Below are 27,868 nucleotides of genomic sequence, written 5' to 3'. Positions count from 1 at the left end.
GGCATTTTTCAAAGATTCCCCTCAAATTCACAATGTCATTCTTCACAAGGTCTTATTTTGTATCTATGTAAGAAAATAATCAGTATTTTAAACTATCACATTCAGTCTTATAGCCGAAATGTTCACATCACATTTAGCAGATTTAGAATAAATGGCAGAATTCACCAAAATTCACATATATTTATTAGTGAGCGTTACATCTTCACCACAGTATAAATTCTAATGTACATATACATGGGACAAATAATCTGTTACTTATTCACTTAATATCATGATTATTATTATTATTATTTTTATCATAGACCTTCCTGTTCTGTCAGGAGATTAAAGCGTGTTATCCCCTTTTTGAGTAATTTCAAACACTAGTGATGGACTTTTTAGAACCATCGGCAGGTTGGTGACATTTCTGATCCCAGTGTGTGGATATCTTTCCCAGAATCCCCTAAGCTTGGTTGATGTCATCAGATAGCTATCTGGACCTGCCGGGCTCTGTAGGTGTCAAAGTCCTCAGGAATAGTGTCTGGAGAAGAAACCAAAAGAAGTGAGTCACTTTTTTTTTTAGTTTAGCAAAACAAAAACAAACAGAGCAGGAAAAAAAATTGTTTGCATTCATGTCTTCCTTCCATTCACTTTTTTCATTTATTGTTTGGCTAATTTCTGAAAGTAAAAACTAAGTTTAGACCCCTTAATGAATTATTTGATTTAAACAAAGGAGTTAGATGTACAGGCATGCTGGCCTCTTCCATGTTTTCTTTTCTATTTCGTATGTTTTCTTCATGTGTTGCTATTTTTTAAGAGTTGGAGCTTGGGACAAACTCAAATTATGGTGTCCCAATTATTATTCATTTGTGCAAAATATCAAAAAATATCAGTGCTTACTTCATTTTTATTTTCTACTCAGAAGATAATCAAAGGGTTTTGAAATGTTGACAGATGTTGACAAAGTTTTTAAAAACATGATTGGGAGTGCAAACTTGTCCTACCATTACAGCGATAACGCAGGTTGGCCCAGATGATGTTCTCCTGGGAGAAGCAGAAGACTCCTAGTCGACCTCCTCTCATTGTGGTGTCTATGATGACTCCAGTGTCCGCCACCATCTGTGGACCCTCGTAAAAACGAACTCTGCAAAATCAACAAGAGAGCAGGTGACAAAAGAAAATGATATGGATTTTTAACTTAATTTAGGTAGCAGTCTCAAGAAGTTTGTTTATGCTTTGGTACAGTTCTAATTGTTTGTGCTACGCTGGGCTAAACATCATGAGGAATAAATAAAGGAACAGAGTTGAAATTAAGAAAAATTTCAAAATCCTGCAAACAAGAGTTGCAGAACTCCTTCAAGTTAAACCAGACAGTACCTGATGTATCCATCAGCGGGTCGGTGTTGGAGGAACCAGCGATAAGAAGTCTTGTCCTTCCAGCCAACATTGCGCGAGTCCTTCCAGAGGAGTTTGACCTGGTCACTCGTGTCTCCCGTGTGCCACAGAGCGTTCCTCAGGTTCTCACCTGGACCTGTGTTGGACTTGACGGCCTTTATAAAACACACACAAATAAGATTTAGTCTAATTATCTGGACTAACCTCCAATGTCCTTTAAACCAGTTAGCTTATCATGGCAACAAAAGCTAATATTAGCATTTAGCCACTTTTAAGCTAACATAACTGCTGATGGTGTTAAACGATACAACAGGAAAGAAAGTCATAAATCATAGTTAACAGTAATAACAAACCGTAATGTTAGCAATCAATCAACAGAACGTAATGGAGCTGTCCAGTAAGTTAAATATCACGGTTATCACTTGCTTTTATCAAACCATTACTATATGATTAATAAATCATTATGAAAGGCATTTATTACATCTTAAATTATTCCTTATCAAGAAGTTCAATTGACTCTTAAAACTGAACTGTAAACGATAAATTGAAAGAAAAGGCATGTTTGTGTTTAAAAGGTCAATCTAAATCTGAAGTTTGGGATTTGATGCATGACTTTTTTTTTTCCCCCACTGTGCTACATCCGTAGACTACCTTGAGCTGTATGCCCGGCTCTGCCACAGCTCTGAAAGGGTTTGCCTGCCAGTAGATCTGTTCCACCTGCTTCCACATGACCACGTAGAAACTGGAGCTGTCCTGGTACCCGAAGATAAATCCTGCGTAGTCGTCATCTGTTACCGTATTCACATGAAACGTCCCTTCAAAATCCACTCCGCTGAAAGCAGTGTAACCTGGTGGTAAACACAGGTGGCAGTGGGTCGCTCAAAGATGCCGCTTTTAGGTACAACGTTAAATTACTGGATACCTTGAACCTCATACAAGTCTGATATTTTCTGTGTTGTGGTTGATAGTAATTCTCATTCCACCCATCAAAATATGGAAACATCTCATGATGATCTTTATGACTTTATGACCAATGAATTTTCTTCTAAATAAGTGCAAACATTTAAATGAATCTCCTGTGATTAGCAACATTAGTTTAACCCTTCAGTGTATTCCAGTTTTCAGTTACAACTCTTAAGAGACCACCATTTTAAAAGACTGGGATACTTAAAGTACCTTTCCTTTAAATAGTCATTTTGCCAGATACACTTATTGTATTTCTTTACCTTAAGCTTTGCATGTACATGTATGTACAGTTAGCTTGTTATGTGGCACTTTCCCCAGGTTTTCCAAATAAAATTAATTAAAAATAAGTATCTCCCACTTATGGCCAGTCTCCCAAATGTAGAGACTATGTTTAAGAATAGGAACTACACTGTGCCAGACCCCCCCGGCCTGTTCGATGGCCACGTCTGGCCCATGTATTTGAACAGAACAACAGCAGGTACATAATGTTCTCACCAACAGCTAGGCCAGGATCACTGTTCATGGTCTGCACGATCTCTCTTCCCTGCAAAAAGAAAGAGATCGGATTAAGGGAAAGTTAAATGGCCAAAAAAGATTTGCATTGTTTGCAATGACAAATAAAAATGTGAAGCTTAAACAGGAGCCAGCACTTAACCTGGTTCAGCACCACCCAGTTGGGGTCTATCTGTGCGTCTCCCTCTGGGTCTAAAACAACAGTCTGGTACTCCCTGAAGTCAGTGAGGGTGACCTCGGCGTTTTCGGGACAAACATCAATGGTGTCCACGATGGTGTCGTTGTCAAAATCTATCTCACATATATCACCCACACCGTTGCCTGAGAGGATAAAAAGACAAACACTTTTTAAGAATTCTACATGTTTCGTTTTTTTTACAAAAGTACTTTAGAAAAATGTGTTTTTCTTTACAAAGCCAGCAAAAGACCCACCATCAGAGTCCTCCTGCAAGGGGTTGGGGATCAGACGGCAGTTATCAGGTCCAGGTGGCAGCAGGTCTGGAATGCCATCATTATCGTCGTCATCGTCGCACTCGTCTCCCTTACCGTCCTTGTCTGTGTCCAGTTGGGAGCTATTTATGACGGCTGGACAGTTGTCTCGAGAGTCCTGGTGACCGTCACCGTCACTGGAAGAGACACGCTTTTATTGCCACACGCTGACGTTGGATGCCAAAATGCTCATGGCTAGGAAATCTCACATGTGATTGGATCACTCAGGTCACACCTTACCTGTCCTTGTTAGTGTCACAGGGGTCTCCAATCAAGTCGTTGTCCACGTCCGTCTGAGGAAAGATCGATAAAAGTCAGAATACAATTTAAAGTATGTCTGATACACCCTGGAGGACTCTTTTACAACACTGCAGTGAGGAAGAATGTTAATCCATTTTAAGTTACAGTTTTCAGCTAGTACAAATTCTTGAGTTAAGCTGCAGGATTTTGGTTGCAGAAACAGCTTAATTTATGTGTGAATTTGTTTCATTTGAGAGCAGATCAGGATGAGGATGGATTTCTGACCTGCTCAGGGTTTGGAACATACGGACAGCTGTCACAGGCGTCTCCCACTTTGTCTCCATCACGATCTATCTGGTCAGTGTTGGGCACCCTTTTGCAGTTATCCAGGTGATTGGGGATCCCTGAGATTAGAGTGATAAGTTCAAGTAGTCTTAATCATTCATGTTCTTGGTATAAGAGCTTTAAATTAACTGCATGAACAGCATGGGTAACAGAATTATCACAAACCACCTCCATGTTTTCAAACATTGGTATCCTTGTTGGTTCTTACAAACAAACAAAAGAGAGCTGCTGCTGTGAAGCATACTGAATCACTATCACAACTCTTATTAAACATTCTGGGCAAACAGGTTCTGTAAAAATTGCTCTGGTTGGTCAGGACAGGCCCATCCAATTGCGTTGACAGGCTTTTTTGTCATTTCTCTTTAAATAACCTTGATGAGAAGTTAAGAAGGAACTTAGACCTTCGATTTGAAGCTCATTTGCATTTCTCAATAATTGTGGCTACACCAAGCTGAAATATTGGTAGAATTAATTAAAAATGGCAGCTCTTGATTTACTTTAATCCACTTTGAATTTGATAACTAATATCTATATTTTATAAAAAGAAAATACAATACATACCATCACCATCAATGTCTTCATCACATTCATCACCAAATTTGTCCACATCGGTGTCCTTTTGGTCGTTGTTTTTGACAGCCCTGCAGTTGTCACAAGCATCGCCAAAGTCGTCCTCGTCAATGTTCCTTTGGTCCACATTAGGCACCAACACACAGTTATCCTGTAAAGAAGCTTTTTCAGTCTCTGAACGTAAAGTGGCATTTTAAAACAGACGTTCACTGGACCTTCATAGATTTGTGTCCCTTTACTGTTTTACAAACTCAACCTGTGTGTTGGGGATCCCATCCCCATCTGCATCCTCATCGCAGGCGTCTCCAATTCCATCTCCGTCAGCATCTTCTTGACCAGAGTTAGGCACTGTGAGACAATTATCCTGAAAAGGAGAAATCATTCATCAAAACAAGAACCAAAGTTAAAATATATATATATATATATATATTTATATCTGACGCTTTTCAAACTCCAAACCACATCCTTTAAAAGACTGAAGTTCAACTCTGTTCCGACAAGGTGTTGTTGAAAATCCTGCAACGGTAGTATTACTGACCAGTATGAAAACATACTGTACACATCCTATGAAACCACTTCTACACAAGAGATGTGAATATTCTTTGCGGATGACAGTTCAGTGTCGTTTTTGAAGATTTAATTTAAGTTTTCGATGATAAAAGGAGACTCACCTTGTTGCAGTTTCTCTCGGGGCAGTCTAGTTTCTCATCAGGGACACCATCAATGTCAATGTCAAGCCCGCAGAGGTAGCCATTGCCTGCCCATCCAACTCCACACTGTGAGGATGGAAAGTGTTTTAATTGATCCCACACTGTTAACATTGGCCCTGTTGTGCAGTACAAACAGTATCTGATGATCCTAAGTGATCAGACAGACCATTGATTTCTCTATATCTGACACAAGCTGATGACTGAGATCACTGCATCAATGAACACAAATCTTAAATTAAGGCTGTGAAATGAATATTTAATCCATATAGACTTTTCCTATTGGTCCATGCTAATACACACAACAATAAACTAATACACAACATTTTAAATGAGTGAATAATGACGATCTTTTCTCTCTTAAGTCATAAATAGTCTAAATTCTTCACTCTTTGTGGCTGCAAAAATTGTGATGTGTACTGTTTTTCACCAAGAAGTACAACATAAAGCAAGTTGAATGTATTCACCTGACACTCGATTGTACCCTCTCGATGGACGATGCACTCAGCGCTGGCGTGACAGGGGTTGGGTTGGCCATTTCCACAAGCTCTCTCAGGCTTACAGCCACGCCTCTGATCCCCAATGTAGCCTGTCTTACATGGACCACACCTGAACGATCCCTGTGGCACACAGAGGGGGGAAAAAACATATATTTTGTAAGGACATGCATTACTCTATAGTCCTGCATTAGTATTATTGTAGTATAAAATTTCTGCCTCACCTAATTTTACTCCTGGATAACTTCAATTAAAATTATATCTGGTTTGCCATCTACCTTTAACCTGAATGCAAATAAATATAGACTCATAGTGTGACATGTTTAATTAAAGTTATTGTTTCATAATCATGCTCTCATTGTTGATCAAAATGATCAACAACTGGCGCCCCAAGCCGGTGGTGGTTCAGTGCCTTGCAACTGAAGTACCCTAGCACAAGGGGACTTCAACAGTACTCGGGGAGTAAGCTGGCGCCTCTGCAGCAACCAGCCCTAATACCATACTAGGTCTATACCTGGACTTGAATTGGCACTCCTCAGTTTCCCATCCCAAGTCCCTGCTTGCACCCCCAACATTGCAACATTCATCCAATACTGACATAATGAACACTGACGGTGTCTAATTATTATAATCTTCCTGAAATAAGACATGTAATGAATATTGCTGGAGTTTATACTCACAGGTGTGTTCATACAGACAGAGTTAGCCACACAGCCTCCATCGTTGGGGCCTTCACACTCATTGATATCTTTGCACACCTTGATTGGACAAAAAACACAGTTAGAGAAATCAGTAGATTATACACTATTCCAAACTGAGACTGTAACAAGAAGATGGACAAGAGTGGAGTGCAGTAGAGAGAACGCAGTGCGTGAGACGTTCATGACACAGACCAGTGCACGCGGTGTGACACATTGTATATATAAACCACAGAGAGCGTGAGGAGGTGCTGCTAATGAATGTATAAAGGAGGAAGTGAAAAAATGATTATGTTTAGCTGCAGGAGGAATAATTTTCTCTCCCTCATTTTTAATATAAGATCAGCAATCTCAAGGTGGGTGAAGTAAAGTGTTGTGTATTTCATCATTTTGATGTCTTGATACATTTCTCTTCTCTTTTCAAACATTTTATTACATAGGTTGCGTAGCAGTGAGTGTAGGTGGTTATCAATTAATGAATTAATCAATCTTAATATTCAGAAACAATCAGTTCATCTTTGATGGCAATAAGACAATTTAACATACAATATTGATATACTAATGTTGATTATTCAAATGTGTGTATAATAATAACAACGGTATAGTAGTCTACCATTGCTACTATCATGTCAACTGAACTAAGACAAAGTAATTTAGCATGTGTGATTAAACGTATTGACTTAAGTCAAAGATCTATTACATACTATAGCATCAAAATGTGGTTGAACAAAATCCTAATGCTCACCTAAATCTAATAAATGAGCCCTTCATTTTGAATATTTGATTATACACACACGTATTCCCCATGTCAAGCCTGAATATACACTCAAATTGGTGAATCAACTTGTTTGTACATGTGTATATTTATTGACCCTGACCTGTTTGTTGGCTTTGGCGTAGGCAAGCCCGACACCCTGGACCTGGGGGCCGGTGTATCCAGCAGGACAGGAACCACAACGGAAACCAGGGGAGGTGTTGATGCAGCGTACGCCCATGTGGCAAGGCATCACCATGCACTGTTGACAACAAAGATCCAGAAACACCAAACGGTAAGACTTTCTATCAAAATTTTATATGTTATTCTTTGACATTATGATGAATCAAAAGAGACTGTATGAGCTTTAGGCCAACCTGTGGAAGTTCTTTAAATATTGCATTAGTTATTCATTTCATTTGTTTTCTTTCTTTCTTTTTAAGCAGAACAGTGTAGAGAAATCCTTTAGTTTCATTTTTATGTAGTTTCTTTCTGCATTTAGTTATCAACCTAAAATGATTGCAACATTTTCCAAACATGTTCCAAATCCTATAAGCAAACTATTTAACCCATACTGTCTATGCCCTGACTTATTATATTTCCGTGTACCTCGTCTACATCAGTGCAGTGTGTACCGTTCCCCTCCATGCCATCAGGACAGGGTCCACACTTTATACCCTGAGGTGTCTCCATGCACTTCACCCCTGGGTGGCAGGGGTTGGGAATGCAGGAGGGACGAGGCTGCATTCCTCCCATCCCTGAGGAGAGAAGAGGTCAAACATGCTTCATTCCAACATATCAAAGTGTAGATATTAAAGCCAACAATTTGTGCTCCACACAAAATATGCTACCCTCAAACTGTGGGGAAAATGTCTGTGTCAGCTCTCATATGATTCTGAAGCAAAACGGATTCAAGGTTTTGGCACAGTGAGCTTAAGAGCAACAGGAGCACCATACTAATCATCTACCTCATCAGCTCTAAATGAGCCATGACATTTCTCGAGCATCCCAGTTTAAATTCTTTCTGCATTCATATTTTTGGCACTAGAAACATTAAATCGACATCAACACTTTCAGCAGACTTTTATGGCCTGGAAAATACAATATTCAGCCAATAGCTGTTGTGGTTGGCCTCAAAATGACCAATTTTAAAGGTCAATTTAGCGTTTTCTCTCTCAGATCAACCTGTCTCAGCTGTCTGTTTTGTATATCCCTCTGCTGCCCCTTCACTGTTCCCCAGGAGACCCCAACCCTAATAGTAATGGAGTACAAACACACATTCAAGTGCAAGTGTCTCTCTTAAACATGCAACATATATCCAACATGTAAATAGAACTCAGTCATAATACTATTCATACTGACTGACTGTACTGGCACCAGGTCTAGCTCTTGTGGTATGATGGCTCATGATATCTGATATCATTAGAGCTTCATGTTGATTATAAATTATTTTATTTTATTCTTTCTCTTTATTTTATACTGGGACTTATGCAGGATTTTAGACTGATGAAAACATCTGGATGATCGAAGCTTTGAACTCTATTCAAACAATGAAACTGTTGTGAATAGATTTAATATCGACCATGAATCATTCTGCATGCAAAATATTTCAATGAAGTGCTGAAAAGGGTTTCTGTTTGTCTGGTAAACTCACCACAGGCCTCACACTCCATCACAGTGTTCTTCAGGAATACGATTTCTTTAATCTGCAATATTCAAAAATCAAATAATGAAGTTACTTCTGTTTTCATGAAGCCACCAAACTGAATCTAATCAACTGTCCAGTTTTACTAAACACCTGCCCTACTCCTGAAATGACTGGTGTTAAAGTGTAATTCTTTTTAAAGACATTTATTGAGATCATTGCCCAAAATGAATAATAGTTTTGAAATTGTATTATTGCTTCAATATAGCTTTTACAAGCAGATCCTTCAGGACAGAAGTCTTATATGGGCTGCAAAAGTAAATCCATAACACAGGTTTTTTTTACCTGTTGTTTCAAAAGCTCTTTAATCTCAGCCAGCGCCAGGTTCGTCATTTTAATCTGACTGATAATTTCTCCATCTGAAAAAAAGTAATCACAATCATTCAAGAGGCAACACAACCATGTATTATAAACAGCTGATTTGCCTGTTATTTTTATACAGTCTGCAAGAATACAAGGTGTAAAGCCACATAACAAGCTGAAAGTCCTATTCTTATTTCACTTTGACACTCATTTGGGAAACGTTTTAGTCTCCACACTTATTTAAACCCAATCCTCCCGTCTCCACTTTTTTCTTTGAAGCTCTTCAGTGATGGTATGGTAATGGTAATATAAGTTATGGATACATTTTTGGATGCAAATTGGATGACATGTCTTTGCACCTCATTAGTTTCCTGTTGGCTGAACATCTGGAAGCAGAAGCTCACTTTACATATGGACATGTGGGGGGGTTTAAAGACACGTCCTCCAACATGATCCATCGTACATCAAATACCTGACGTTCCTAAGCCACCGCAGGCCTCGTTTGGATCTACTGCCCACGCATTCACTGGAATCAGAGATGTTTTCATTGCGGTCGTAAAATGGATTTTCCAGATATGGAATGATACAGATTTTCTGGGCGATACGTTTCAAAGCTTGTGAGTTACAGGAACTGAACTCTCCGGGCGTTTAGTCGTATCTGGACTTTTTAAGTTAGCCTCTTCCAAACAACTGTTAACAGTTGTCCTTGAAATAAACTAGGTAACTTTAAAGGATAAAATAAAATAAAAGTAATAAAAGTTGAATTAGTAACCTCAAAACACACGGTTACTCATGTTAATAACCTCAATCTCCCTTGTTCTAAAATGACCGCTAGCTTCGCGGCTGATGTCAGAAGGAACAAAGTAGGAGCAGTGAAATTAGTTTTGTCCTCTGATTAAAAAACTGCCATGTGATAAACCAGAAGACACCTTGAAGAAACTTTAATCAACCTAAACATTTGTTAGGGTGAATGGCAGGCTACTAAATTGTCCAAAAAATATGTTTACAGTGAGTTAAGGGTTAGGGTTATGTTCTTTTTTGGCCACAGGGGGGCAGCAGAAACAGGTTGTAAACACAACATAGATAAAGTGTCATTTCATCTCTACCAACTCCAGAGGGAAATATTAAGCTTAATGCTCCAACATGCTAACCAGAGCTACGTGTTGTTTGCTAAACACTCAGCGAGTAGTAAGAAGTTTGAGAGCTTTTTTATTATTTATTTTATGTGAAAAGCAGCTGCGAAAAATAAGACTACAAGAGGAGAGTCTCAGGTTCATGGATAAAGAGCTGAAACTGTCACACTCTAAAAGGGGGGGAGTTTGTAGCAATTCTCTGTATAGCTAATAAAAAAGTACAAGAGTCAAGATTCCCTGAAGGGAAGAAGCTTTATTTTCCAAACAGGATGAGACTTTAAGATATTCAGTTCCTTTTAATTGACCCGTAGACCCATCATCTCCACCCCCTGATCACTTTGACCACTACCCCTTCCCCATGAGGAGCAGTACGAGGGCAGAAACCCCCTGAGCATGAAGCACAGGAAATGTGCTCTTTCCATTAGCAGCAGCCCTGTTTACTGAATGAATTAAACAGCAGAGAGAAGAGATACCTGGAATAAATCACCCTCACTGCTAATAGATTCTTACATCACATCTTACAACTGAGACTTCATGCTGATTGTTTTTCCACATTGTGAGGCAAGAACAGTTGTGACAAAAGATGAAAATCAAACAATGCAATTACTATATCTTGACAGATATGCATCCAAATTCAAGGATGCTTTAACCCTCTATTGATTGTTTGTCATACTCTGTAAACATTTTGCTTTTTTTTTCCCCCTCAAATGTCACTTATACACTAAACTGTCCTGGATTAAAATTGCAACAAAAAAGAGCACAACATATTGTCTAGCTTTTTTAAAATCTAAATAATTTCATGCATATTTGCCTTTTGTAATTTGGGATTATTTTAGGCTTCTCTGGCAAAATCTTGTTTCTCAATTTTATGGTTTCCCATGTGAACAACCCAAAGCTCAAATAAAGAATCTAAATCTTGCCTCCATAAAACCTGGTTCTCACCTCTCTGTCCAGCCGCAGCGTGTCCTCCCATGCACAGCACACAGGTCAGCACGACAAACCTCAGCATGGTTCAATCTGAGATGCTCTTGGACTCAGCGCTCCTCCTGAAAACCTCGTTCCAGCAGACGCTCCTCTCCTGCTTTTGGTTTTTATACCCCCCCCCCCCCCCCCACCTCCCCCTCCCTGGCTGACATCCCTGTCCTTTCCCCCAAAAGCTCCTCTGCAAATTTGGGGAAGTCCAAGAAATGGGAAAAGGAGTTTGCATAATACATTAAAGCGTCACCTTTAATAGATGCATTTTAACTCACAGTCATTTTGGGTTCACTGTGCTGGGGCCTTAGATTTTGAATGAAAAGGTTTTTGGTCAGTGTTGGTTTTGTCTGGTTGTTTTTGCTTCATTAAGGTGTTAAGTTGGTATACTTGTAGTCTTGTTCATCCGTTGATACTTTTTTAACTAGTTAAAGTTGTTCAGAAACATGTTCACATTTACTTTAAGGTCAATTCCCTGCTTGCCTCATGAAAAGAAACATCATAGTATTTTTTACTTGATTATTATCTTCTTTATCTTCATACCTTACTGCGGTATGATTTTAGTGTCCATACATTTACGTCCCACGCGGGAGAAGATAAACCTTTAACAGTTGAGCTTTTATTTAGTCTCTGACTTGTTAAGGAAGAAAAAGATGTTTAAAAAGAAAAAAGGCAGAAATGAGGCTTCAGATGCAGTCTGGATTTTACAATGAAAACATATTTACTGCAACATTACAAATGCTTTAGACTGTGTGTGTGTGTGTGTGTGTGTGTGTGTGTGTGTGTGTGTGTGTGTGTGTGTGTGTGTGTGTGTGTGTGTGTGTGTGTGTGTGTGCACATTTGTGTACTTCTATATGTGCGTGTGTGTGGAGGGGGGTAATGGATTAAGCAGATGTTGGTCACATTCCTGGCATTTATTGTTTTGGGAGTTTTTGGTCCCGATCACCTTGATAAGCTCTCACCACCTCCTCTCTCTCTCTCTCTCTCTGTCTCTGAGTGTCTCTCTCTCTCAGCGTCTCTCTCTATCTGTGCACTCGCCTGCATGCTGCCTTTCCCAAAGAAGCGAGGAAGTCATATCCTGGAACAGCAAACATCAGCTTGTTTCTGTTGTATGCTGGAGTCCTTGACTCTTAGGCAGATGTGGAATAATTGTATTTGTCTTAAAAATACAAACAATTCTGTTTCATCAGCAAGTGAAAGTTCGTAAGATTAGTAAATAATTTAGTAATGGTTCAAAAGTTTGTTTAACTTTACATTAGCCATTACAAGCCATTACCATCTTGTGAGCAGCAGAGATGCACTGTGGGTAATTTTTTTTACTTTCCATCATGAGTCTGATAGACAGACTGCAGCAATGATGAACTATGGCGCTCTAAGTGTTAACAATGGTTTAAAACTACAACACGTTGCTGCTATTTATGCAGCACCTGAAGTGATGCTAACTACTGTTTAAACACTTGAAAAGTGTCAGTAAAAATACATTTATTTGGCCTCTCGAGATACTTACAGTATTATTTAGTTTGTATTATTTATTTAAAACATTTATTCGTGATATAATATTTGGAGCATCATGTTCGAGAATAAATGGTTTTCTCATGGTAATAAAAAACATATTTCAAGTCATGACTAAGAAACGAAGTCAAACCAAGGGTGATGAATCAAACATCTGCTTGCACGGTACAGCTGGACCACAGCTTTAGAGATGGTTTCTGTATTTTAGCTCCAACAAATGTAACCAACAGGTTACATATACCGCCCTGAGCTGCTCTGCTGCTGTGAGGAATGTCCAGGTCAAAGGTGGAGTGAAACAACCTCCTGCTAACTTCATTAGTGATGCTTTATGGCCTGTTCTACAACACATCGTCAGCACAGCAGGGAACGTACAAGTTTCTCAAGACACGACCTCAGGTTGACCAGAGACCTTTCCTGCCACCTCCAAACAGCTTCACAATTATGTAACAGAGATTTTATCACGACAGACGTACTTCAGAACCAGTGGTGGTGTGCAATACGCCTTCACTTTTAACATTTATTCTAGAAGATTAGCAAAGTGCATGGCATGAAACGTTAGAAACTAATTCAGGAGAGGAGTGATAGTTGTTGTTGAGGCTTTACACTTTCAAACAAGAGAGTGTGGAAAAGAACTGTCCTTTTGGAAATGCAATATGACAACTGTATCAAACAAGTGAAAGCCTCAATTCATTGTGCAGTCTGTTCTTATTGTTAATATTGAATTTGGAAAAAAAAAGAAGTCTTTGTATGACAGAGACTCACAGCAGATTCACAGATCAACACTTTGTAGTTGTAGTTCTGTCCTTGATATCCGCGTCAGCTCTTTAAACTGCACCAAGATTAAATTAAAATGGTATTCACACAATAATGAACTGGTAGTACTACTTACCTTATAATAATGTTAGTTAAGATTGTGAAAATAACCAGAATATAAGAGTACTGTGTGACATAATGGGCCAGAATTATTTAGTACTGCTGAGATAAACTTTGACAAGAAATGTTTCTCAATCAGTTTTTGCAATTCTTCTTTCAAAAAACATTATAAGGCGTGTCTATTTGAAAATTTCAATATTCTATACATTCTGGTATAGAACATTTACAGTCACAGCAAAAGCTGTTGATGTGTCGCTCTGTTTTGTACTATTGAAAAGTCGATCAGTAAAGAAAACCACAAAGACACCATGTTTCTCTTGATTTTATTGAAAGACATGATGTTGTCCTCTTCTCAGTGTAAAAGCAGCAATGTTATTTCACTATTTTCTTTTCTTTCGAGTTTGAATTTTTTAATGGAGAGTCAGTTGAATTAAGAAAAAGTTTCTCCTTCTTTCTGAGGTGAAATAAGGTTTGATGGAAACACAACTACTGATGTGGATCAGAGGTCACTGTGACACAAACATGGATCACCACACAGTGCTGAGCACAGCTGCAGAAGTTCACAAACACTTAATGAAATAGGTTTCAGGTTGGTTTGAAGTGTGAATCCTTGCCGTAGTATTTACAGAGTTCTTGTGCTATGTAAAAGGCAGAAAGCACCATTTTGCTCTAATAGAAAGGGTTTCATTTGTAAAACATCGAACTGTTCCCTTCCTGGAAATGCAGTTTTTTTACAGTCGTAACACGGTGTCCTACTCTGCTTTCTTTGCCTTCCTCTTACGAGCACCTTCGCTCAGCTCCTCCTTGGTTTTCAGAGGTGATGATGGGGCGGCGGCAGCGTGATGGTGGTCTTCCTCAGATCCACCGAGAGGGGAGCCGAACAGCAGGTGGCAAACCCAGGACTCAATGAGAGCGAAGGGGGAGCCGTGAGAGTGTCGGGCGGTCATCACCACCTGAGGACCAAACAAGAGAAAGCTCTGGTAAAAAAAACAAAACCTTTCTCACTAACCTAAAACAATTCCCATGTATACAACACAGCATATAGTTACATGTAAAATAATCTGAAAAGCAACTCTGTCAACAACACTTAACACAGCAGTGATGTTCTCACCTTGCTGGTGGCCATGAAGAGGGTGAAGACAAGGATGAGGGTGCTTTTTGACACTGGCAGATATTGAGCCTCCTGCAGGGTGAAGAGGATGGCTCCGTACAGACTGGCTTTGGTTGGGCTGCAAAGAGGAACATTAAAATAATAAAGACATGACATTTTGATTATCTTCACAGAAAGAGAGGGAGATAAAAAATCATTGTATTGTTTAATTATTATTAACTTAAAGCTCCTGTTGGGAACTTTTGGTTTGGTTGATTTTGGCGACCCCTGTAGACAAAACAGCTCAAAGAATACGTGTGACATTGTAAGACAGCTGCATTAACCTGCCTAAGAGCATTTTTTGATGCTTCCACAAGGGGGCGCACAAAGTCTAAAAACTTCAACAAACAAACTCAAAAAGAAAACAATTGGCAGTGTTAATTTAAGTGACACAACTCTTATGGTCAGAGTTTTGTCTCTGGGTTATAATTACTATATGCTTTATGGCAGCAGTGATGAGTTGTTTTTTTATATCAGCAGCTGGAAACACAGACTTACAATGACATGTTCAGGATCTCGTTGGTGTCAGGCCTCCACACGCCGCGCAACAGCTGCTCAAAATTGGAAATGAGAGCTACTCCAGAGCCTGTAAGAATAAAAATAGACAGAGCGGAATATTAGGCAAAAACAAAGTGTGTGTCTCCTATGACTGCATTTTTTCAGCATTTAACCCTACAGGGCCTCAGAAGACTACATGACAACATGTTCCCACGCTTATTTTATACCTTAGATTTTAGTAACATTGAAATGGTTCTCGTAGAAGTGAGTGATTCTCATCTAAACTGCTCTTTTCTGGGTAACTCACTTTATTATGAGGGACTAGCACATGTTCACACTGGTATACAGTGTCAATGAAAATGCAGCATTCATTCATGTTTCAATGTGGACATGTAGTTTCCTGAGGTTGTCACTGAATGAACGCAGCTGTCTAGAGAGAGAACTGCTGCCAGAGTGACAAGCACAGACTTCAACAGAAAGTACATGTAACAAGACAGCTGAACCTGCGATCTCTTACACTCTTGCGGTCCTGTTTTCTGCCACAATAACTCAGTATGTCATCTCTCCTTATGTTTCAGAGTCAAAAAACAACTCCTACAAGCCCTTCTTCTCTCTAATAATGACACGTATTTCTATAATTGCAACAGGTACAAACACAGAACAATATCTGCGGTGTGGTTTGGTTAGCTTGAGCTTCAAAACTACTTAATTAAGAAAAGTATCTTGCACTGGGTCTCGGTTTATGGTTTTTCCATTCTTGCGAACTACTCATTGAAGCTCATAAGTGAGTACAATTTAGAAAAACTGTACTATAAGAATCAAGGTAGTTTACAAATGAGTGTCCAGTTTTGACAACATGAGAGCCACTTTTGCGCATAATCAGGGGGCTGCATAAAATGATGAAAACACACTAGACAGAACATTTTGGTGGATGCACCAGGCAAGCAACTTCTATTTGACAGAATTAAGGAAATCTTTGGAATCTATTTTACAAATTGAGGTTGTTGTGAAATTTCAGAAACCCAATGGACTTAATGTTGTGCCACAACTGTTTATACATAATCTCAGTAATACACTAAATCAATGTGACATATTATTGAATTCACAACACCACCAGCCCTGTGACAGGTGACTGCAAATTTACAAAAGTGAATTGGAAAATGTTGCCGTAACATGATAAGACACTGACCTTTGACGTATCCGACGATGACCATGATGAGGAAGCCGTGGTGGTATGCGTGGTGGGCATGGTGAACACCTGCTGCGATCTTACGAGTGCGGACCACTTCCTTCAGAGCAACTAACACCAGCTTGACTGGTAGAAAAGCCACACACTTATAAAAGAGGTTCAGAGGGCAGTAAAAGATGAGGTACCTGGGGTTACAAGACAAAGACAGAGACAGAGGGTGGAGAATAAAAGATTACAGTTAGAGGGGGTGGTCATGATGTCAGAAATATTTTATAGGTTATGTTAAGAGACTGAGCCATGTTCAATCAAATCAACGGATCAGCTGATGATATGTTGGGGACAATATGTTCAGAAATTATGCTGAACTGATCCTTTAAAACTGGTGCATTTTCCTTTTTCATCAGGAATACAAAATAAACCACTTTGTTCACTGGAGATATTGGTAAGTCTACACCTGAAATACCAGCCAATACTTTGTAAAAGCTAGCTGGTGGGTAACTTAAAGGTACTCAGATAATCTAAACACAGGTAAAGTCATATACTGTAAATATACTCCAAAAAAGTCCCACAAATAAAGTTCCCTTTTCACTTTTAGATGTTATATAACATTATGGACGTTTAAATGTTATAACTGCATTTCTCCTAGCTAGTTTTGCTTTATAGAAAAGTTGAACTGATAATTAAATAATTATTTATTTAAATAATTACATGTTCTAATGTGCTAATTAATTTACCAGTCAATGGATTCTTTGTTTTGTGCAAATCCTGTCTCAATCACAAGAGCAAAAAAGCATCTTTTTTACGAGGTTGGTTTTGTTGACTCATCATTCCAAACCTTTTGTTTTTATTACTTTAAAATATTAAGAAGAAAAGCTCAAATGAAAGGAAAGAAACCTTCACGTACTTAGAGTCAAAGCAGAAACATGTTTAGCTTCAACATGAACCAACACCATTAATTTAAGAACAAAATGTACGCCCCAGTTGTAGTGAGGTACCTTACTTTACTCAATTATAGCTCCTCAAAACTGTACTTATGTTCTAAAGTTAATGTTGTTAGTTACAGCATTTTGGATTTACTCCATACATCTGTTTGTAAACCTTTCCCCTGTGATGTCTAACTTTGTTTCGAGGATTTTCTCACCACACAGCCGAGGCCAGCAGGATGTGACTGTTGTGTTGGAAATAGTCGATGGGGCTGCTTCCAAGCATGATATCTGCCAGGATGTAACTTCCAAAGCAGTAGAGCATGGCACAGAGCCAGGAGGCCACGGGACTCTTGCGAGAAACCTCCACCGAGCCTGCAACACAGAAAAGGAGGACGTGAGGGACGGAGGAGCTGAAGGGCATAGACAACATTCATACAGCAGCTATTTCACTCTGACATCATGCTCAGGGTGAGAAGCTAAACTGTTGCGATAATGTCCTTGTGTTGAGTTCTAGGTCGTAAATTGCATAGCCTCAGGGTTTTGTTCTGCTATAAATCCCTCTCTTTCAAATCCATCAGCACCTGAAAGGACAATACCCCCTTAACCATTTAGACAACAGCTAATGTTAGCATCAACCACCCACTAATACTCCATTTTACCGTTAGCATAACCAGCAAGGAACTTATTGAAATCCATATTAGTCAAATATTAGTTTTACAAAATAAAATCAAGATTGCTAAAATTCATTGCTAACATTACGTTAGCTTGAGAAAATGGTTAGTTAATACAGGCTACTTGCTAACTGAGCAATGTTGGCTAGTGCTTGAGTGCTAACATAATCTGTTTCCTGAAGTTAGCTAATTGGTTAAATATTTAGTTTTATTTAGAATTATGGCTAGAAATAGGTGTGGTTGCTTATTGTACAAGAAGTAACAGAATTATACCAAACATTTATTTGACTAAGAACCTGAAAAGAAGTAGCCTACAAGATTTTGACAGAATTTGAGCTCCTCCCCCTGAGCGAGTTCTCAGGGGAAAATGGCTGCTGTCTCGATATGGTGCACTATAATGGAAAGAGCACAGCATAGCACCATGTGTTACACCATGTGTTACACCCATACACCATGTGTTACACCATGTGTAACACGTGTGTTTATAAGTGAAGTTAGTAGGCCTACTGTTGGTGGCGGAGTCTGTGTGAAGCAAAATGTGTTGATGCGTCTATGACTGTAGTAAGTCAAATACTATGAAAAAAACTTTTAAAAATCATATATTCATGACATTTTCTGCCTACAAATTATTGATTAGAAACGTTTTCAATCATTTTTTCAAAATCGATTAGGCCTACCCAGTTGATTTATTCACAAAAATAACTATTAAAAGTACAGCCTACATATAAGTAATTGAAACAAAGACTAAGTCAAAAGAAACTGGTTGTAAGGAATCATTGATTTATACATTTTCTAAAATTTGAGTTCCTACCCGTCCAAACTGTTATCAGTGACCTTAAAAAGAAAACAGTATCAGTGGAACCCTTATGTGTCTATGTGCTGTATCTTAATCCACACCCAGTTGACCATTTCAGTTCACGCCCTGATAATCCGCCTCTTCAACATAAACTAATATTGACTCAAGACTTCCACAGTGATGCATGAGCTGACAGTTTACCCAATCAACAAGTGACTGAGTCTACAAGCAGAACACACATAGCCGTGTCATTCATAAACTCGTGAAATAGTTAGCATTCATTTTTATTATAAGACAAAAACATCTATCCCATATCTGTATGTTGTACCAATACAATTGTAAAGGTCTACACCCAAATATACAACGTAAACATGTGCTGATGAGCAGCCTGTAATACATCAGAATGTTAAATGTGTTTATCAAAAAGTTTATCTAGATCTCATAACACTAGTGTTTATTTACATAAAAGCACGCTCTAATGGTTCATATCCGAAGCCTGAATAAAAAATATTAATTGATTGAAACAGTTTAACTGAAACCTGAAGTACTTAAGAGACGGAGACAGTTAGTTCGCTGTACTCTTCTTGCTCACATCCAAGAAAAGTTAAGACATTTTTTTGTAAACGATCAAGATTGCTGATGCAAAGCACATTCTTAACTTGCTATTGCTAACGTAACAAACCGGATGATAGTTGTGTAGCCTGCAAAAAGTAAGTGTTGGCATACTTAATAATAAGGTTTAAGTGCTGGTTACACAATAAGGGGAGTCAACTTTTTTTTCATGATGTAAAGGAAACCAAGAACAAAGCAGAGGCACTGGTTTCATTGAATTGTTGATCTAACTAGCTAACCCTGGGTAAGCCTAACTTTAGCTTCATCCAGATGTTGTCTACGTTAGCCACACTGTAGCTAAAATGGTACAAACCTAGTAGGCCTATCTTACGCTAACAGTCTTCAGTGGTTTGCTTGAAGCACATTTAAAATCTTCAGGACTTAATTTCAGAAACGACACACGGCATTCCTAACTAGGAATGTTAGAAACTCCCAATCCATGTCGTACTGTAAGTATGTAGCATAGAATACAAAATAAAGAAGTATACGCTTCTTTTATAGAAATGTTTTATAGTAGTTTTCACTGCTGAGGTGTTCATGTTATTCAAGAATAAGATATATTTTTGGCACTATAATTTCCTAAAAAGGGTCTGAATTCTGTTTGAGCATGCACATATGAAAAACAACCTGAATGTTTTATATTATATACAAAAAGAACAGTCTCATAGCCCTGGAGGAGACTTTCAGTAAATCAAGACATGAACAGAAACCCGGCTGCTTCACCGCACAAATCTCCAACAACAGGTGGGTGAGGGTGTCGTGGTGGCTGGTGCTCAGTTTGTATGCAATCTGACCCTGAGAAATGTCGCCCTATAAATATAGTCTGCTTGACTGCTTCTCAACTGTAAGGCCCGCCTTAACCTTTAACCCCAACACTTGTCTCACCTTCCCCACCCATGTCAACCCCCAAATACTCATTCATGTTCTCCTCTAACATGGACTGCAAACTAACACTCTCCACTCAGACACATGTCAGGAAAGGTGAATACTCAATGATCTTGCAAATGTTGGCTGCAGGTGACATTTGACTGTAAAATATCCTCAGATATGATGTATGATAGAGGTTTGTAGTTACAGTCATGAAGTCATCTTTGGTAGCCTTATGTAGCACTTAGCCTGAAGTAGGATATAACACTAAAGTAAACCTGAAAGATGTTTATTTTAAAACAAGCTATGTAACTGTGTTGCCTAACCCTCCTGCTCCTGTTCCTTTTATAGATAATACAACATGTTTTTGAAAAGAAGGTGTGCGCAGCAAAATATTAAAACGGTTTAAAATCCTAAACCCCTTTAGATGATTCAAAACTCAGGGATAGTCATTAATATGTGTATGTATAAATGTATGGATGTGCACACTCATAAGCGAAATCTCACAACCGATATGACTGTTTAAGGACAACTTCAAAGACTTTTTTGGATTAAATACAGGTTGTTGTTTTTTTTGTTTTGTTTTTACAATTAGCCTGTTAAATTAATTGCAGCAGAACCAGAGATACATGATTAACTTGTCAAAAATGTGTGCCTACATCACCCAAAATGCAACTAACGGTTAAGCTGTAGGGTTGTTCTAGAGTAGTTGGGGCAAATCTCAATCTAGTAAATTCACTTCTGTTTTACTCCACAGACCCAGAGGCCAACTTGAGGTCTCCTGTCCAAACTGGTGCCGACTCAAGTGACATCACATAAGGCAGTGTATTAGACCTCATGCAGCTTCCTTTGGAGTCTCAGTGTTCAACAATAATGTTGATCATACTTTTCACGTGCACTTTGAGGTTCACGTTGTAAACTGAGTTAGATCAATGGAAAACATCCAACCACAAATCTTTTCTTTTTCTACCGATTCTGGTTTCAGCTTTGTGGAACACAATCTGGTGGCTTCACCCTGATTTCTTCAAAAACATGTGGAGAGATTTTAAAAAGAAAATATGTGTGAATCATAACTTTGTGGGAAATAGAAAATATTTCAAATAATTTAAGTGTCTTACACATGTAGCTCATTGTATATAACGAGTGTCTAAAAAACAAATGACAACATATTGAGAGCTTAATTGATAATCTGACATGTAGGTCCCATCTTTTCCTCAGCAAGCAAGTGGAGTAACATGGAAGATGTAAATGGGGGTACATTTAGTTTTTCAAATAAACAATAAATGTAGCTTGTATTTGATGTGCACTCCAGGCTCCTTTAAGGCTGTGAAGGAAGATTGTAAATGCTAGATTTTTTAATGAGCTTAAGTTGTGTCCAGTGCTCCACCGCATTGGCTGAACTCTTATAACCAAGTAAACTTTTCTTTGGGGTGGAGTTAACTCAAAAGCTACACACTCCCAGGAACAATAAGGTCAGACTGAGCTGCTTGTTTGACATTGTATTTCATGTCTAACATTCAAGGTAAGTAACACACTCAGCTGCAGCCTAAAAGTGTGCAGCAGAAGGGGTTCAGAGGCCCACTGACACTGTCTATTTCAGGATCTTCTATTTATTGCCTAAGTCGCTGGTATGCAAAGGCTTTCTCTCAGGTTTCACCCTCCTCCAGCTCTCAAAGGAGTCAGATCTTGTAAAATATCAGGCTTTTTACCCAAATCTGAGTTGTTTAATCCAGTTCAGTGATTTCCAGGGTGAAAATGAGGTCAGACTATACTGCAGCATCAGAGTCCCCTCACACCAAGCAAGCTGAGCTGCAAGTGCTCCTGCTTCCTTTATGTAACAGGTCATGCTTTATAAGGACAGAGATTACAGCAATAGAAAGTCCGTATAGGGATATAAGTGTAACACAGAGGAGCAACTTCATGTGACAGGCAACTTTGATTATTCACAAGTTTTCAATGAGTAAAGTTTTAAACTTCCATAGTAAGCTATTTGTTTGTGCTTGTTTTTTTTTTTCTTCCTCTCATTGTGTTGATGTAATGAAATGTAGGTTATGTTTTAGCACTTGTCCGATGAATGTCGACCTCAACAAACATCAAAACGCATCATTTTCATCAAGTAGGAACCTTAAACTGATTGAACAACAACGCTCATTTCAAAGCAAAGAAAAAAACAAAGTCTCATGTGCACTGACCTGGCTCGTACTTGAGGTAGAGGATGGACACGATGTAATACGCGAGATCAAACACAGGAAACATTCCCATTTTGGAGAAAATGTGGGGGAATTCTCCCAAATTAAGAACTGCCAGCACGTCCATGATGCCCGTCTGGTAAACAACAAATCCCTGTTTTTTATTCCAACTGCGCAGTCTTGATGCGAAAGTCCCCCGAGTCCGGTCCACCGACTCTCCGCCAAAGCCCCCCCGGTATCAACAGTGAAAGACTGTGTGACACTCAAGCCCTCCTATTAATACCACTCATCTCTACAGTCTCAGCATCATCATCATCCTCATCTGCGCTCCGTGCCAGCTGCTCCGCGACAGGGGGGTTAAACATGTCAGCTGCCTGAAATGTCAAAACAAAAGGCTTGTCCTCCTTTGTGCTCTACATCGATGTAACTATTATTATTATTAAACAAAACGCTGTTTTAGGCTCGACTGCAGTCTGTAGACGCTGCAAAGCCAGGAGATCTCCCATGCTTTATACAAAGAGAAAGATTGCTTTATCATCTGGTACGAAACATCCACAAGAGTCAGATGCTGCATCAAGTCTGCCTCGCAGTCAGATGATTGGCTCTAATCCCAAACAAACAGCTCGCTAACATTGGGATACATTGGCTGTTTACATTCCCCTACATGATGCAGTACACTAACTTTGTATTAAATACACAGCCATGTAGCCTACGAATAAACAGCAGCGCGATTTATTATATTTTTCCAAGCATTGGATGTAGCCTCTGTATTTTTTTTTAAATATATTTCCCTTAAAATCGAGAATAATCCTCCGCCACCACCAGAGGGCTCCAAAGCTATGGGCTACATTTTAAAATGATTTTTAGTTCAAAGTGTCAACTGTTCTAAATTAAGACAATATTACTAAGATAGGTAAAAATTAATTGGTCTTTTTTTTTATTTTATATAACCCCCCCCCCCCCCCCCCCCCGCAAGTGAGTGTTTGCAGTAGGCTAAATGGGTATGTTGGGCATGTTGGGCACACTGGCTCATCCATTTGTTTAGACATAAGGCCATTATTTAATAACTGCATCTATTTTGCTTAATGCTTTTCTAAAAATTACATCTTATTTTGCTTGATTTGCCTACTTTCCTCTGTTAGATTAATGACTTGTTTATTTTTTTTTAGGCTATAGACCATTCAAAATATAAAATATATTTACAAAGAACTACCTGAAATTAATGTTTTAGAAGACTACATCTTATACTTAGTGACTTTCTGAGCTTCAATTCTACAATTCTTCCGGTATCATAGCGCCACCTACTGTAAAGAGACTGCACTACGTCTCATAATAGGCCTTACAACATCACTTGTTCTCCAACTTTTACAGTTTGCATGACAGTGCCGGCAAGAACAGCTCTGTGCCGTGGTCATCAAAGTGTTAAAACCCCCATCTAATTCCCCCGCAACAATTTTCCAAACTTTGTACTAAACGTAGACTTTAGTCATTGTTGGAGCCAAATGAGGTGTTTGTTTTGTGTGATGCTATTTTCCTTGTGGTTGTGTGTGTTGGCCATCCCCAACGCGGATTTGTTTGTTTTATTTATAGACAGTGGTTCGTCATATTCTCCTTTATTTGATCAGAAGTGTTTAAAAGTAGATGGATTGAAATATCCAAATGAAATCATCAATGGACTGTGTTAATTTCTTCGAGCTAAGCACGCGTTCCGAAAGCTCCCACATTCATCCCTCAAGTGACTTTTCTAAAACAATATTAGGTTTGTTAAAATTGGTCACTACAGTCATTTAAAAGCAGCAATCACCCGAGTGCTGCCTGCAGGAGCAGCCTGTCAGTCGAGCAGCAGGGCAGACACAACTCCAGAAACCCGCGGTTGCTATTGGTCACTTTCTTGTAATGCGTGGACGTACACGGAAGCGAGTCTCTGTGACGTGATGTGGACAAAATGATCGGAGACCTATTGATATTTGGGTAAGTTAATTTGTTATTTTCGATCTTCTAGTCATCTAAACACCTTCTCGATTGTGTTACTGTGCTCGGCCATTAGTTAAGTAGCAGCGTAAACAAGATAGCTCCGTGCTAGTGCCAGCTCCCCAGCTGTTGCTAGCGCTAAAGACAGATTACAATGTTACCTTAATATTCAGCCTGCTGTCAAACTATCCCATTTTTTTTGTTTGTTCTTTAGGACCTTACTGGTGAATGCAGGAGCTGTGCTGAATTTCAAGCTGTGAGTATTTAAGTTAAGAGTCATTAGAAAAGCGAAATTCTGGAAAAAAAGACAACCTGGACAATGTGTTGTGGGTGTTTTTGCAGCAAAAGGAAGGAGTCTCAAGGATTTGGAGATGAGTCGAGAGCACCGACAACAGGTAATTTACATGTTAGTGTAGGAAAGAGGAGAAGAAGTTAAAGAACAGTGCGTGTCACAGGTGTCTATAGTTGTGACAGTGTTGCCACAAATATTGTAATGTGTGTTATTCAGGTGACAACATCAGAGAGTTTCTGCTCAGCCTGCGGTACTTCCGGATCTTCATCGCCCTGTGGAACATCTTCATGATGTTCTGCATGATCCTGTGAGTAGTTGTCTTTAATGAAGTCTCTATCTTTAATCAGCTTCCCCCCCCCCCACCCCAAAACAAAACTTTATTCCTGTTTGTGCTACGTTTACTAAAACCTGTAATGCCCAGCTTTGTTAAGAATTTACTCAGGAACTCAGTAATTGTTACCCACTTACTTTTAAAGATTTCTTCTGTCAGAATGAAAAAATGATGAGCCCAGGATTGAGTGCCGGATGGGGAAGGGGAATCAAATGCTCCCTTGGTTCTGGTCCTCGGCTGTGATCTGATGACTGTCTTAAAAATATGGTCGAATCAGCCTTACCCCTAAAAGACTGACATTTGTTTTGGCTCTGGCTGTGTCAAGTCAAACGTCTGCTGAGTGGGTCTTTTTCAGTTGACCTTCTTCCAAGTCAAAGCAACATATGACATTTTTTTTTTTGTTACGGTAGAGTTTTCAGGGTTAAACTCTCATTCTGTATTAGTAATTCATTTTATGTTTCGCTTTTGCAAGCCCAATTTTCTTCCTTTATCCTGACCCTTACGCTTCAACTCTGCCTCAGTTTGATTTATTATTACAAGATATATCCCAATGTATTTTAAAAGAAATTCTCTAAATTGCTGTGAACTTGTTGCTTTTTTTTAATTGACTGCATGTCTTCAATACTCCATCCAGATTATTTGGATCATGATCAACACCCGTGGGATGGATGACGTCTATCAGAATGCTGACAACATGGATGACTACTTGTTTATTAGTTGCTCTTTTGGCCCTTAAAACTGTAATTATGCTCCATTTACCTTAAGATCCCAAAGCTTAAAGCTACTTCTGTTTGAACAGGTATTTAGGAATTACTGGATATATTGTTTCCTACAGAAGTTGTTACTTTTTGACCCTTCTTGTTAGAGCTGTTACTGTATCAGTCCCCCCACCTCTGATGTACATGTGTTGTCTCCTGTCCTTATATATGCTTGCAAATCACGGCATGTTACCTCTAGAACAGTGGTTCCCAATATTTTATATATATATATATGGTTCCAGGGCCCACATATTAAAAAAAATAAATGAATTCATTGATTAAAATCCCAACAGGAATGGCCTACACACACTTGTTTTTACCAAAATGATTTAGTAAAAACTATCTGTGTGTTATCAACATTTTTGGTAGTGCAGATCTAACACCCTTCTGATAACATAACAGACAAAGCCTCTTGCCTCCTCTCTCTCCTGAGATCTCTGACCCCGATCGGGATCAAAGCTCTTGCCTATCAGTTTACAAATTCGACACACACCAGGTTTGAAAATGCTGTCAGAGTTCAAATGGATTCAACAAGATCCTTCAAAATGTCCACTCTCACTTAAAGAAGTCTGGATTTCCTCTGTCGGTGATAAGTGACAAAAACATTTCCCATTTACCCATCATCTGTGATGCATTGCATTGTCAATACAGACCATTTTAATGCAGCCCCTCAGATATAAAACAAATTCCATGTTGCTGAGCTCTGAGGCATGTGCTGTATGTAAATGTATATGCACTGTTATGTAAATGTTTCTTTATTAACAATAAAAAAAAAAGTTTTCTTATCTAATGTCTGCCAATTGACTTCCAATTATATACATGTAAACTGCATACATAATGTCTGTCTCCTATATCAATTATCATTATTTAGGATAAGATGTCTGCATGATACTTCTTAATAATACAACTTACCAAGTGTATACAGTACAAAACAAATATTTAGCTGTAGAACAATCAAAGCAAAATAATAGACCCTGTTTTTTTGTTGTTCTTTTGTAATATGGGGCAGTTTTGGAATCAACTGTTGCCTCTAACATTTCAGTGCCACAGAAGAAAAATAGGACAAAAACACATATTGTACTATTCTTCTTGATAAGGCAAATAACCACCCTGTTTGTAACCTGAAAAATCAATAAGTGCAATTGCTATGAATACTTTAAGAAAAGGTTTGTGTAACTCTCTAGATGCAAGGTGTTTTTTTTTATTGATTTTGAATGTTCCCCATTTCAGTTTTGTTTTCAGCAAGTGATCATGGTATTGAATCCACTGGCAGGTAGCATATAAATGGCATGTAATCGGAGGGGAATCATCTGAATGGGTGTCAAGTTGTGTCAGAGGGAGAATTTGGATCATGAAACCTGTAAGGGGCAAGTGCTCTGCCTCTTAAGGTTGTGAATTACACGTATTCTGTAGACATTCAATCCTAAACCTTTGCAACTACATTTTGCGACCCCCCTCCCCCCCTTCTGCATATCTCTGCTCAATAATAAAGATCCTCCATTTTGAAATGTTGTGTCAAATATTTTCATTGTACTCTTTTATGTTTTTAAATTCCTTTGTATCACCCTCCGTAAATCCTTTTTTATATTCTGATAGTCGAGTTTATTTGATTGTCACTACATCCACATCTTTATTTGTAACACATTAAGTGGAATAAAACTGCGTTACTCATGGGCAGTGTGCTCAGAAGATTCCATATACAATAAAAACACTCCCATATACAGATTTGTCATGACAGCCTATCAGCACGTCTCAAATTAATAATAATAAAAAAAACTGTTTCACATTAGTAAAAATACTAAAACATCAAAAAGCGTTTCGCGAGGCTCGAAGAGTTTTAGGGTATAAAACGTGGCCAACTTAATTTTGTAATTTGTAATTTATTTCAATCATAATTTAAAAATCGTAATTTTATCAGCTCCTTGAGATGCATCATCTAATTTTCAAGGGGGTCCTTACATTTTCAT

The 27,868-nt window shown here is 38.7% G+C and overlaps 3 protein-coding genes across 3 annotated transcripts; 1 reads left to right on the top strand and 2 right to left on the bottom strand.

Annotated features, from left to right (window-relative positions):
- Positions 1-160: 160 nt before the first annotated feature.
- Positions 161-11,375, bottom strand: comp (cartilage oligomeric matrix protein). The gene is made up of 19 exons (XM_029281340.2): positions 11,237-11,375; positions 9,144-9,217; positions 8,808-8,859; positions 7,763-7,911; positions 7,278-7,415; positions 6,382-6,459; positions 5,672-5,824; positions 5,169-5,273; positions 4,754-4,861; positions 4,489-4,648; positions 3,868-3,986; positions 3,583-3,635; positions 3,286-3,479; positions 2,996-3,174; positions 2,836-2,884; positions 2,026-2,222; positions 1,357-1,529; positions 984-1,123; positions 161-520 (listed from the first exon to the last, which is right to left on the bottom strand). Exons 1-19 carry the CDS (start codon positions 11,301-11,303, stop codon positions 462-464), a joined length of 2,247 nt encoding a protein of 748 aa, XP_029137173.2. The 5' UTR covers positions 11,304-11,375; the 3' UTR covers positions 161-461.
- A 2,582-nt stretch (positions 11,376-13,957) lies between these two features.
- On the bottom strand, positions 13,958-23,056 carry tmem38a (transmembrane protein 38A). Its single transcript, XM_020655377.3, has 6 exons — positions 22,553-23,056; positions 17,630-17,786; positions 16,489-16,673; positions 15,300-15,387; positions 14,763-14,880; positions 13,958-14,604 (listed from the first exon to the last, which is right to left on the bottom strand). Exons 1-6 carry the CDS (start codon positions 22,674-22,676, stop codon positions 14,404-14,406), a joined length of 873 nt encoding a protein of 290 aa, XP_020511033.1. The 5' UTR covers positions 22,677-23,056; the 3' UTR covers positions 13,958-14,403.
- Positions 23,057-24,397: 1,341 nt separating this feature from the next.
- Positions 24,398-26,686, top strand: smim7 (small integral membrane protein 7). The gene is made up of 5 exons (XM_020656198.3): positions 24,398-24,520; positions 24,735-24,776; positions 24,863-24,915; positions 25,029-25,119; positions 25,778-26,686. Exons 1-5 carry the CDS (start codon positions 24,495-24,497, stop codon positions 25,791-25,793), a joined length of 228 nt encoding a protein of 75 aa, XP_020511854.1. The 5' UTR covers positions 24,398-24,494; the 3' UTR covers positions 25,794-26,686.
- The last annotated feature ends 1,182 nt before the right edge of the window (positions 26,687-27,868 follow it).

This window comes from Labrus bergylta, chromosome 6, assembly GCF_963930695.1.
Source record: "Labrus bergylta chromosome 6, fLabBer1.1, whole genome shotgun sequence".
Taxonomy (NCBI): Eukaryota; Metazoa; Chordata; class Actinopteri; order Labriformes; family Labridae; genus Labrus; species Labrus bergylta.
Note: the sequence above shows the minus strand (reverse complement) of the source record. Positions and strands in the feature narration are given on the sequence as shown.

Excerpts from the sequence above, each read along its gene's own strand:
- comp (XM_029281340.2), bottom strand. The coding sequence starts at position 11,303 with ATGCTGAGGTTTGTCGTGCTGACCTGTGTGCTGTGCATGGGAGGACAC. Across the intron at positions 2,885-2,995 it reads ACTGGGTGGTGCTGAACCAG|GGAAGAGAGATCGTGCAGAC; the intron begins GTTAAGTGCTGG and ends TTCTTTTTGCAG. Across the intron at positions 521-983 it reads CCTGCGTTATCGCTGTAATG|ACACTATTCCTGAGGACTTT; the intron begins GTAGGACAAGTT and ends TTTCTTCTCCAG.
- tmem38a (XM_020655377.3), bottom strand. The coding sequence starts at position 22,676 with ATGGACGTGCTGGCAGTTCTTAATTTGGGAGAATTCCCCCACATTTTC. Across the intron at positions 16,674-17,629 it reads CTGCTGGCCTCGGCTGTGTG|GTACCTCATCTTTTACTGCC; the intron begins GTGAGAAAATCC and ends TTGTAACCCCAG. Across the intron at positions 15,388-16,488 it reads CATCGTCGGATACGTCAAAG|GCTCTGGAGTAGCTCTCATT; the intron begins GTCAGTGTCTTA and ends TTATTCTTACAG.
- smim7 (XM_020656198.3), top strand. The coding sequence starts at position 24,495 with ATGATCGGAGACCTATTGATATTTGG. Across the intron at positions 24,521-24,734 it reads GGAGACCTATTGATATTTGG|GACCTTACTGGTGAATGCAG; the intron begins GTAAGTTAATTT and ends TTTGTTCTTTAG. Across the intron at positions 24,916-25,028 it reads GTCGAGAGCACCGACAACAG|GTGACAACATCAGAGAGTTT; the intron begins GTAATTTACATG and ends TGTGTTATTCAG.